Consider the following 11,910-nt stretch of genomic DNA (forward strand, 5'->3'; position numbering starts at 1 on the left):
TGGGAGGTGGAAGAATAACCAGATAATGGCTACTGTTTCCTTGGCTCACTGCTTTCCTAACCTGAAAACAGACGTCTAGCCTCTTGCTCTGCATGCCAGATTCTTTTCTATGGTTCAGATTTTTTTTTTTTATTAGACATCCCCGACTCCTCCAGCCTTTTTGAAGCAGTGTCACAAAGCATAAGTAGTTGGAGCTCCCAGCTCTAATTTGGGACTCTCTGTAGGCAGACCCTAAGTCTTAGCTACAAAGACTGTTCTAAAAAGCTGGGCAGAGTGGCAGGCACTTGTAATTCCAGCAATGAACAATGGGAGGTGAAGGGCAGAGGGCCCCCAGCAGCTCGAGGACAGGAGGGCTCCCTGGCCAGCTTAGTCTAGACTGTTGGGGAAATTCCAGGCCAATAACAGATACTGTCTCACAACAAAAAGGGGGAGGTGACTGAAGATTGACACTTGAGGTTGCCCTGTGACTTCCATCTGCATGTGAGCACACATGAATGCATGTGCACACACATATATGTGTATATGCCATATGCTAGACACATATCTACCTTGTACATGACTGACCACTCAGATTACTTATTAGAGATATAGTTGATTCTGAAACGGACTTTTTCTGAACAATGTATTATTAATTTTAGTTTTAATAAAATATTGAAGTAGGTGCTTTTAACACACAGAAGTATGTGTCTCTTTTAATCATTTAATTTTGTCAGTGATTAACGCAATTTTTGTATTGCATGTCTATGGCGGCTGTCTTTCATGGGGCTCCTCCTGTCTTGTTTGAGGCGAGGTCTCTCGAGTTCCTGTTATTGTGCTGTGTACTCTGCACTAGCTGGCCAGTGAGCTGCCCGCTTCCGACTGTGCTTACTTTTTCACTACAATGTGGGCTGCCGGTTCCTGCTTCTGAGAGTTTCATGGGCTTGGGGATCTGAAGTGAGGTTGCCAGGCTGGCAAGCGCCTTACCCTCCCAGCCATCTCTTTAGTACATAATATACTGTTGTTCTTCAAATTGTGTTGCTTCTTTGAGAATTTAAAATTTTTATTTTAACCATGTGTGTATCAAAGAGGGTTTTTTTTTAAATTTTACAAAGGAAATTCAATTAAAAATATAAAAAGTTCATGGCAAATAGTTCTTTCCAGAATCGTGACTCACACAAAGAGGAAGAATATAGATGCTTTAGGCAGGAAACAGACCTGGGCGGCCTTTGTTGCAAACCCGAAGGGCAAAGGGGGCCCTCAAACCTCATTTCAATTTGAATAAGTGTCTACCTCTCTGCTTGATACCAGGGAGGTACATGTACCCTCTCCCCAACCATATATAGTCAAATATATATGTATGTGTGCGTATATGTGTACACACACACACACACACACACACACACAGAGTCTTCCTGTTAGGTCTTCACTAACAATTGTGATCAGTGAGTTAAGGGTATTTGCTTTTAGGAGCTGGGTGGTATAACTTCAGGGTAGAGCACATTCCTAACATGTGTGAAGTCATGGGTTCATTCCCCACCACTGCCAAAAGTCTCCTAAAGCATAAGCTTTCAGTCAGGCAAGCCTAAATCATCATGAAATTGGAAGACCTGACCGGTGATTTCTCCGTGGGGCTGGCCTCTTGCCTGCAGCACTTCCAGGGCCATAGGCTGCTCTGCTTTTGTTGTGCGCTTGTCGTTTTGTTCTTTTGGTCTTTTGTAAAGCTGATTGATAAGAATTATCTCACTGAAGGTGTTTGGAGGAAGAGATAAAAAGATGGGCTTCGTGTGCTTCTGCCTGTGGGGCTATTTCAATCACCTCCGAGAAAGGAGCACATTTGTCTGCCTGTCTGAATCTGTCACAATGAAACCCCTTCCTTTGTGAGTCCACATAAGCTAGAATAAAGGCAATGATGCTGGCAGATGAATTACTTGCCAGGCAAACACGAGGACCAGAGTTTGGGTCCCTAGCACCCAGGTAAATGCCCGGTGGGTGTGGTGGCTTCCTGTAAACTGGGCTCTCCGGACAGAGACAGGGAAGCCCTGGGTAAGCAAGCTAGCTAGGCTGGCAGATGGGTAAGCTGTGTGTTCAGCTGAGAGACCCTGCCTCAATGATTTGTTTGGACAGAAGCTAAAAAAAACTCCTAACATTAGCCTTGAGCTTACATGTGTATGTACATATAAATAGTACACAGACAATGACAAAAAAAAAAAAAAAAAAAAAAAGAAAGAAAGAAAGAAAAGAAAAATCAACAGTAAATGTCCAGGTAATAGGATATGTTAATTACCCTAATTTGATCATCACACACTGTGAGCATGTATTGAAACGTCATATTATGTCCCACACACTTGTGGGAGCGTTATGGGATAATGTAAAATAACAAAATGTAAAGGTATAATTAAAGAAAGGAATGGTCATAAAACAAGTAAACTACGCATACACAAAGCACCTGGTCTATAAAGTTCCCTGTATCTGGCTGTGAATGCTTACAGTGAGGTAAATAAAGGCAAGAAACTGATTTCCCACTGGGCATTACGAAAAGCCTACAGTCTCAGCTGTGAGGCATTTTCTTAAGTTTAACCCAGGGTCAATACTTTTGAACTATGATATGTTTTAACTAATCCACATTGCAGTTTCTTTTAATGGATTAATTAGTTTCATTTGCATTCTCTTTCTCCCTCAGAAATTATCACATGTATGAACGATAGACGCTGAGCTTGCTGCTTCCCTAGCGACCTTGAGAAGACTGACTCAGGGTGGTGACCTTTGAGAACCAGCTCTTTGACCTTCCTGTTGGCGCTGCCCTTTGGCTCTTGGTCCACGATGGAGACACTCTCCCAGGATTCCCTGCTGGAATGTCAGATCTGTTTTAATTATTATAGCCCGCGACGGAGGCCCAAGTTGCTGGATTGCAAGCACACCTGCTGTTCGGTGTGCCTCCAGCAGATGAGGACCAGCCAGAAGGACGTAAGGTGCCCGTGGTGCCGTGGCGTCACCAAGCTGCCCCCAGGCTTCTCTGTATCACAGCTGCCCGATGACCCCGAGGTCCTGGCAGTCATCGCCATCCCGCACACTTCCGAGCACACCCCAGTCTTCATCAAACTTCCTAGCAATGGGTGCTACATGCTGCCCCTGCCCATCTCTAAGGAGCGCACTCTCCTGCCAGGAGACATGGGCTGCCGTCTGCTGCCAGGGAACCAGCAGAAGTCCCTCACCGTGCTGACCATCCCTGCAGAACAGCAGCCCCTGCAGGGTGGAGCTCCCCAAGAGGCCGTGGAGGAGGAGCCCGACAGACGGGGTGTGGTGAAGAGTTCCACGTGGTCTGGCGTGTGCACTGTCATCTTGGTGGCCTGTGTTTTGGTCTTCCTCTTGGGCATCGTGCTACACAACATGTCCTGCATCTCCAAGCGCTTCACTGTGATATCCTGTGGTTGAAGCCTGTCACAGGGATGCCTTTTGTGGGTGCCAACTTAGGGGGTAAGCAGGTGTTGGCGATGGGGTCCCTGTGATGGGGGTGACACACTGACCATTTGGTGCAAGCGCTGGCCTCCGATTGGCCACTTGATTCACCTGAAGACAAGAGCAGAGGGTGAGGTCTCAGCAAGCTCCCAGGAGAACTGTTTGGAGATGGTGACAGCTGTGAAGATGTGTGCATGCTTCCTCATAATTGTGTATTCAATGGGCTGTAATTTATGATTTTCCAAAATCGTTTTCCCAAGTTAGGCTTTTCTACTTAGACATGAAACTGTACACGTGGGTGCAATGAGCTCTCTCAATACGGTAGATTGTAGGTTAAAACAGATGCTGTGTGCCCAAGTAGAATTAAACCTCAAATCCATGCTAAAAGAAAAAAAAACTAGTGAAGACACAGAGCTGGGGTGTGTGTGTGTGTGTGTGTGTGTGTGTGTGTGTGTGTGTGTGTGTGTGTCTGCAGCCTGGTCTTCATGACCTTTTTATACATTTTGAATGACACCCAAATCAAAATAAAACAGAGCTTTTGGTTGTTTGAAGAAGGTATTTGAACAGGTGTCTCCAGTGTCTTGTGTATTGTCGTGTTCCTTCATTCCTCCTCATTTGTGATTAGAGCTTGCTACGTGTTTGTTAAGCTGGAAGCCCAGTAGGTGAGTGATGAACTGGGAAACAATGGGAAATGCCTAATTCCCCAGGAAACCTATATGCCAATATTTCTCAAGCCATCCCACGAAATAAGAATTTAAAATGTAAATATTGTGAATCTGTGTGTGTACTTTGTGTGTGTAAACTGATTTACCTCAGATGTTTGAGTTTTTCCTGAAGAATCCTGGGAGGAAGACTTTGCAGGCATGCACAAGCCTCATGTCTAAAACACTGACCTCCTCGTCAGTGCCTGGATCTTCCCCTTCGAGAGTCCCCCACACATCTCCTGCAATACCCACTGGCTGCTCTGCTGTGTGAGGTCCTGTGTCAGTAAGACACGGGTGGGGAATGTCAGGAGAACTCGTCACTTCCCCCAAGTTTGGAGATTGTTGTGTGAAATTCACAACTGTTGCTTACTGATGGCACACCTAGACAGGCATTTTCATAGACAGTCCTTGATCGTTTTTCAAGATGTTCCTGTAAGAGTTAACCTGTTTAGAATTGCAATTTCATCTTGTTGGAATCAGCAAGAAAATGTTTTATGTTTCAAAATGTTTCTACTGACAAAAGTAGCATGGCAAAGAAAAACTGGTGTTCCCTGTGTAAGTGGACCAGTTTCTCCTGAGTGCTCAACTGTTTTGAAATGTGAATTCATGAAGAAAGATTAGTTAGGCTGAAAGGATCAGTCCCTGTCCCTGGCTGTGTGTGCATTCAGAAATAACTGTCAGCTCGATAGTCCTCTTTGAACTCCTTTTGTGATATTGTCAAGGAATCCACTCTTTGCTGTTCTTTTGAATCCCTGAAATGGTAGGAAGGATGGGAAAAGCAACGGAAAGATAAGCAGTGACTGGCGGGCTCTCCGAAGCAAAGACAGAAGCAGTCCTGTAACATGGAGGCAGCGTATTGGCATGCTAGCCTTCATCTTCATGCAGCACAGCAGATGTGTACTAAAGTGATGGCTTTGCTCTGGGAAAAAAAAAAACCCAAAGAATAATAGCTAGAACACAAAGCTGACAATTGGCACGAAAATTCAACATCAAATTATGAGCTCTAGTTTTTTAAATCTTTCAAATTTGTAAGACCTTTAGAAAAAACTGTATTTGAGGGCTCAAACTAGAAATTAGGTTAAAATACCATTTTATCTTGTAAGCTATTGGGCATTATACAACAAATAATCTAGGATTTATTTGGCATTAATAATTTAGGTATCATATTATCTGAATACTATCCTCTATTATGTAACATAATATACTGTTGGGTTAGTATCAATTTCTCAAACTCCCAGGCTGCTATAATGCATGTCTGACCTAATTTCTATCTCACTTGGAGGGGAAAAGATACATAGACAGAAATGTTGCATTAAGGATGGTACGTTCCCAATGGACTTTACCCTAGCAATTTTAAGACAGGCCACATTTAAATTAATTTGTGAGAGCTATCTACATACCTTTCTACACAGTAGAAAAAACGACTGATCCTATAGTGCAATGTGTGATAGGGTTCTAGCTGTTTAGGAGGCCATTTATAGACACTAATGTATGTGTTAATATGGTGTCCTGTGTTTTTTATTGCAAAGTTGTAGAGCAAAAATGTCCACAGACCTGTTACTTAACAACAGTTCATGCTAGAGCTGCAGTTAAGCAAAATCGGTTGCTCCCTGGTAGATCCTTGACCTTACAACCTGACATTCAGAGCTTCTGTGTGTGGGCTTGATCTAAGAAACATTATTTAACACTGTTGAACTAGATTCTGCCTGTAGTTTGCATATGTGCTTGTTAGGATTTGTGTATGTGTGTCGGGGCGGGGGCGGGGGGAGAGAGAGACCTGCCAATTTCTATATACTCAATGTTTCAGCTTTTTCTGGAATTTACCTGCAATGCTAAAAACCTATCTACCCATGTGACACAAACAACCAGGGCTGAGAGTCACACATCAGTGGCAAGCACAGAAGTTACAGCTGAAAGGAGCCTCTAGTGCTTCATCTTGTAGATGAGCTCACTGTGGAGGAGGGGGTGGGAGTGGAGAGGAGTGTACAGTTGGTAACTCTGTGGCTAGAGGATAAGACCTGTGTACTGCTGTGCCCTGTTACCCCTCCCTTGCATGCCACCTTCTCTGTCAGGCTATGATTCTTTACAGGGTCTATGAATACTCTTTGCTATGTCAGCTCTCGCTTTAAGGGTTGTTTCAGAGATTAATTTCTTTTTAGGTATCGTCCTCTCTGGGAAGAAAAGAAGGGTTGATTTAGTGATGAACACAGCTATTGAAAGAAAGCTTCCAAACTGTATGGTTTGAATATGTAGACGTGTGAAACATTGTCCAGGACCCTTTCCCCCATATATCAAGGACAATGAGTGTTGTGTAAATAGTAACTTATAAGAAGCATGAATTTCCTCTTTATTAATGATCTTGACATAAGCAAGAGAATGCTTACCATGCTGAGTGGAGCCAAGTGTGCCGCCTCATATGCTGTCTCTAGAAAATTTTTGTATAATGCCCTGGGACATAAATTGTGATGACGTAGGCAAACTGGCTCTGAGTTTCAATTTAAGGTATTTTCTTTAAATATATAACTCAATCTCACCCCCTGCATGACCGCAGAGTGGGCCTGGTGGAGTGTCATCTGTGTGTTGGTTCAGTTCTTGGAATTTCCTAGGTCAGTGCTGTTGGATAAGTGGAAACCAGTCTGTAATCTGTGCTGTCCAGTCGAATGGCTACTAGTCACATGGTTGTTGGGCAATTAAGTGGGGGAACGACTGCAGAAGTGGCATTTAAATGGTATTTAATTTTAAGTAATTTAAAGTTCAACATTCCCATGTGGCTTGTGGCTACCACATTGGTCATAATGACATCAAGAGGTTCACAAAGTAACAAGGCCAAGAGAGTTTGCAGGCTAGTAACAGTTTCCCAAAGAAGATTCCTTTCTAGGCTTAAAGAAGTTTATGAGCTTGGGGGTGGGAGGTGATAATAAAATCTCATCCATTGTCCTTTGGGGTTATTATTTAGATACTTTGGACAAAGGTATGAACAGTAAAATTTAGAGAGAGCTTTATTAAGCCCCTCTTCTGGGGCCATTAACTGCATGTGAATCTGTTGTCCAAAGCTCATAGCTAGGTAGTAGCTGTAAAATTTTGACTTGCAAGCTGTGCATGACCTGTGCTGTGAAACTGTGTTTAGGGTCTTGTGGCCAAAAAGAGTCAATGTTACAGAAAATCAAATAAATAAGAGTCTGATGAAATCCCCGCTCACTTCTGATCTCTTTCCCGACCTCATCACTGTATCAGTGAGGTGAGAAATCCAAGAGTACGCTGCTTCCTGGTGTTCGGAGTGCTTGTGTTTGCCCTTGAAGTCAGCCAGCTTGTCATTGTATTTGGTGTGGACATATGTGGGTGTAATTTTCTGGATGCCAAGCTAAAACAGAGGCACTATTTTTAGAGTGAGATGTGACATTGTTTTAGTGTCTCTCTTTTTAAGTTTAGTTATCATTAAAGGTTTGAAACTTTGCACAAAGGCACTTTTACATTTTTCATAGTTAAAAAAAAAAACAAAACATGGCCCAGTAGAATTTAGAAAATGAAAGGTTATTGCAACTACTCTATAGAATTACTTTTCAGTAAGTAAAGGGAAGCAGAAAATTCAGCTTGAGATTCATTTTTTTATATAAAGATCAGACTGTTGCTGATAGTCTGGCATTTAGTCATGCTTAGATTTGGGTTTAAAGTGCTCCTGTTCCTTCATCTGAAAATCTCTGCTGTGTCAAAATTGCTTAGCCTGCCTCTCCATTGCTCTCAGTGTAATAGCAACCAAGCATGTTTGCTTTAATGGAGCAGAATTGGGCTGGGTTTCCAGTTCTGCAGCGTTCAGGAGGAAAGACTACTCCTTGGGGCCTGTCTTTAACTTGTATCTGTATGTTGGCCAAATGTTATTTTCTTATGTCTTTTAGTTAGGAGGGCAAAAGTTATTCATATGCTATGGGTTATACCCACATGACTGCAGCTCCTCTTTCCTAGAAGAATGATGCTATGGACCAGGCAGCATTTTATAACCACACCAGAAGTTGACCAACTCTCACCGGCGACCTAGATGGAAAAGTTGCTTTTTGACATTTCCACCATACTCAGTAAAACATCTCCTGCAAGATAACCCTTACCCAAACAGAAACTCTAGGCAACACTCAAGATAATTTACTCATGGTGTCTATTTGAAGGAGACAGTTGTTGGATCTTTTTCAACCTGAAACTCTTGAAAAATAAGTGGAAATTCAAGCCATTTTTTTTCTGACACAATTGACTTACTACACTATACTACACACACACACACACACACACACACACACACTTTAGCTGTAATTGGAGATAAATTAAAGTAGAAAAGATTATCAACACTATTTTTCTTCATTCATGGATCACAAAATGTGGAATTTATATGTTAATTTTTAAGCAGCTGCTATGATCTCCATATACTGTGTCAAACCAACTACCTTGGGGAATGTCTTAAACTCTTAAGACTCATCTCCATATGTAAAGAGGTGGGTAATCCTATACAACACCATCTCCATATGTAAAGAGGTGGGTAATCCTATACAACAACATCATCTCCATATGTAAAGAAGTGGGTAATCCTACATAACATCATTGGAAAGCCAATGATTGCTGAGGCACTGAGCAGATGGTACATTTAATTTCTGACTTCTGAATAGCTTTTCTTTTTTTCTTTTTTGGTTCCTGTTATGTGTCAAGATTGTAAACCACTATCCTCAAACTCCTCCAATGTGACTCAGTTTCTCTGCACACTTCCTTACCTAGGTTGTTCTGGTCAATGGTCTTTTGATTTTTCCCTATTCACTGCCTGGGGTATCCACATGTGTGGATCGCATGCTGTAGCGGTGCTTGAAAAATGCTCATTTCATTATCTGGATTTTAATGTAAGAAAGGTTTTTTTAATACTATTCATATTATGTTTTTAGGGACAATCAGCCATTAGAACAAAAATACTGAGGGGCCGCCTGAGAGTCTCAACAGCGAGGTTTTTCTCAATCTTTACAGAATCATAGCCTGTATCTTTCCCTGTTTTCCCGGATCACTGTTCCGAATGCATCACTAGATGGAGGGCTGTAGCCCACAGGACAGTCTCCTGTAATCTTCCTGCCCAATGAGTTACTGCGTTATTCTAACAGGAGCTTTCCAATGGGACTAGTCGATCTTTAATTAGACATTTACTTTTTGATAATCCAGTATGGTTGGGTGTGTTGGTGGCAAGGAAGTGTGGTGTAGAAAGAGAAACAGATGTGCCAAGTATGTCCTTCAGGGGACAAACGGATATCTATGTGGTCTCCGCACAGGGAGAGAAGGCTGGGGTGGTTGTCTCCTACTGGGCTGGCTAACTGGGCTCAAAACCAACCCACTGCCAAGGAGCCCTGCCTGAGGGAAAAGTGGAAACAAATTCCTGGGCTCTGAACAGATGGGACGATATGCCTGGAAAAGGAGAAACTATTTTTAAAAAGAGAGGGAAATCTGTGATGAGATTATGGCTTCAAAAGAAGACCCGGCACTATATGTCAGCCATGGGAGAAGCCAGTTGAAGGCAGTAACATGTGATCTGGGCTGACTTCATCAAGCCCGCTCATTCCATCATGGACCACCCAATTCAGTTCAGCATGCTCAAGTTGAAGACACAAAGGGAAAGCGCTTGGCCGAGGGGGAAGTTCCCAAGGAGTTCTTATCTTTCCTGCCATCCTCTCTGATGTTCTTGGGTTATCAAGGCTGTAGAAAATTCCAGGGCCTGCTGTGGAGTTGGCATAGAGTCGGTCATACCAAGTGAACCCTCTTTGCTGTGGAAAACTCATAATGCAATGAGTCTACTGTGACTTGAGTGCTACTGTGGGAAAAATAAGCTGAAGAATATTATGGTTGTATTCTGGCTGCTGCCATTTATTATATGCCTGTATTTCACCACTTGTTTGTGTGTCCTCATTTGATGGTTATGGTGTGGAAATTGCTTTCAGCTTGGGAAATTGGCCACAAACTCCCAACAGAAGACATACATAATCACCCTCTTGCTTCCTTCCATTCTTCAAGCTCCACACATGGGCTTCCTAGTCTAGGATAAGTGCAGTCAAAGGGTGAGGTCAGTGCTGCTCCGAGGCTGTAAGTTTCAGTTCCTGACATGTTTCATTTATAATCATGGAGACTATTTATTTGGGGAGCTTTTCTTTTAAAGGGCCAAATTGCCCTACAGATAAATGAGCTGCAGGGCAGTGTAGAAATTCTTGTCCAAATGTTGCCAAATACTGACTTCATAATGGGATCTCAAGCTGCTGTTTATTCATCTGAATGTCTAAAAGCATCCCTGCTTGCTCTCTCTGTTATAGATGGTGTCTTAGCCAGTCTGAGTTTTTTCAATGAACTGATTTTAATATATGGTATTTTTGTATACCAAACTGGTGTCTTGTCCTTTGTATATGTGCTAATGTTCATTTTATGACTACTGTTAAAACACATTTGCTATGATTAAAATTCAAAATGATTTCAAGTAGACTCAGGCATTGGGCTTTTTTTTCCCCCTCCCTACCCCACAAAAGAAAAAAAACAATGACTTGGACTTTTATCATCCTGGAAAATTTTAATAGGTGGGTATTAAAGCAAGAGAGAGCTCCTAAGTGGGGGGTTGTAAGCAGAGGTGACTTTTGAGAAGCTGAAGGATGGGTTTGCAGTGAGGAAGCCGGAGGCTGCTTCTCCAGGTGAGTTCTCGGGGCTTGCGGGGACTTCACCTGTCCTCACTAAGAAGTGACACTACATACTGAGGCTCTGGGGTCAAGGAAGTCACAGCAGACGGCATACAGAGCACCTTCCCGGGCCCTGCCTTTGCCTGCTGGCTCTGGGTCTGGAAAGGTGGCTTCAGATGACTGCTCTTGTTGATGCCAGCAGTGCTTGTGGAGCACTCCTGGTTGGAAAGCATCCTGGCTTCCCATCTCTGATCACATTAAGGAAAGCCAACTCATTTTAGCACACCGTCTCATCCTAATTAGGGCGTTATCAGTGATCTGATCTGCACGGATGCCAGCCAGTATGAGCACGCTTTGTGTCTGTCAGCTTTTAAATTCATCCTCATAGTTTAGTGAGTGAGATGATGACTTGGTGACGGCACAAAGCTCCGCTTTAGGAAGCCTGGGTTCTTGACAGTGTGGAACTTGCTTTTCTTCTTTTACAAACCCCTAGTGCGATGTTCCCTGTCTACAGCGTGGGAGTCGGACAGACATCCCCTTGCTAGTATCACCTGTTCAGACTTGAACTCAACAGCAAGAGGGCAGAGGGTCATGTAAACAAGTTCCTTGACTCCTCCTGGGCTTGGCTCCCATGCCTGGGTTGGGTGAAGATGGTATCTTTGTAGAGTGATGGAGACAGGTTGGAGCAGAGGGGTTCATTGAAAGCCCTTTAGGTGCCTCTTTCCTGATTACATTGTTGGCTGGTTTAGATTTTCTGTGTTGTGTGGCTGGGAGTTTGTTTCTATTAATTCCAGGTAGAAAGGGCAACGACAGACCAAAGAAACAGTTCCACACAAGTCACACAAGTCGGGCTTGGTGAGCCAGCGGTTTGATTGGGATGACTTGGGGGAGCATGGGAAGCTACATCATGGAAATGGAGGCTCCCTCTAACATTTTATCCTCGGGGAGGAGAGAAGTCTCACAAGCTTTCCCCACCATGTTAATGAGCTCAACCTGTGACAGTTTTACCCCAGTAATCACAGCCACCGTGACTTCAAAAGTGCAAATGACATATGGCTGGAAGGAGGAGGAGGCTGCCAGTTCCAGCGACCTTGCCA

At 43.2% G+C, this 11,910-nt stretch overlaps 1 protein-coding gene across 6 annotated transcripts in view; it reads left to right on the forward strand.

Annotated features, from left to right (window-relative positions):
* The window catches only part of Rnf152 (ring finger protein 152), an 85,711-nt gene extending 75,086 nt beyond the window's left edge, over window positions 1-10,625 (forward strand). For all 6 annotated transcript variants that reach the window (XM_052736498.1, XM_052736499.1, XM_052736500.1 and 3 more), the window contains one exon: window positions 2,660-10,625. In XM_052736498.1, the coding sequence (XP_052592458.1) occupies window positions 2,800-3,411 (612 nt within the window). In that variant the 5' untranslated portion in view covers window positions 2,660-2,799 and the 3' untranslated portion in view covers window positions 3,412-10,625. The remainder of the gene's footprint in view (window positions 1-2,659) is intronic.
* The last annotated feature ends 1,285 nt before the right edge of the window (window positions 10,626-11,910 follow it).

This window comes from Peromyscus californicus, unplaced genomic scaffold (genome assembly GCF_007827085.1).
Source record: "Peromyscus californicus insignis strain IS unplaced genomic scaffold, ASM782708v3 Scaffold_14__1_contigs__length_90479793_seg_1, whole genome shotgun sequence".
Lineage (NCBI taxonomy): Eukaryota > Metazoa > Chordata > Mammalia > Rodentia > Cricetidae > Peromyscus > Peromyscus californicus.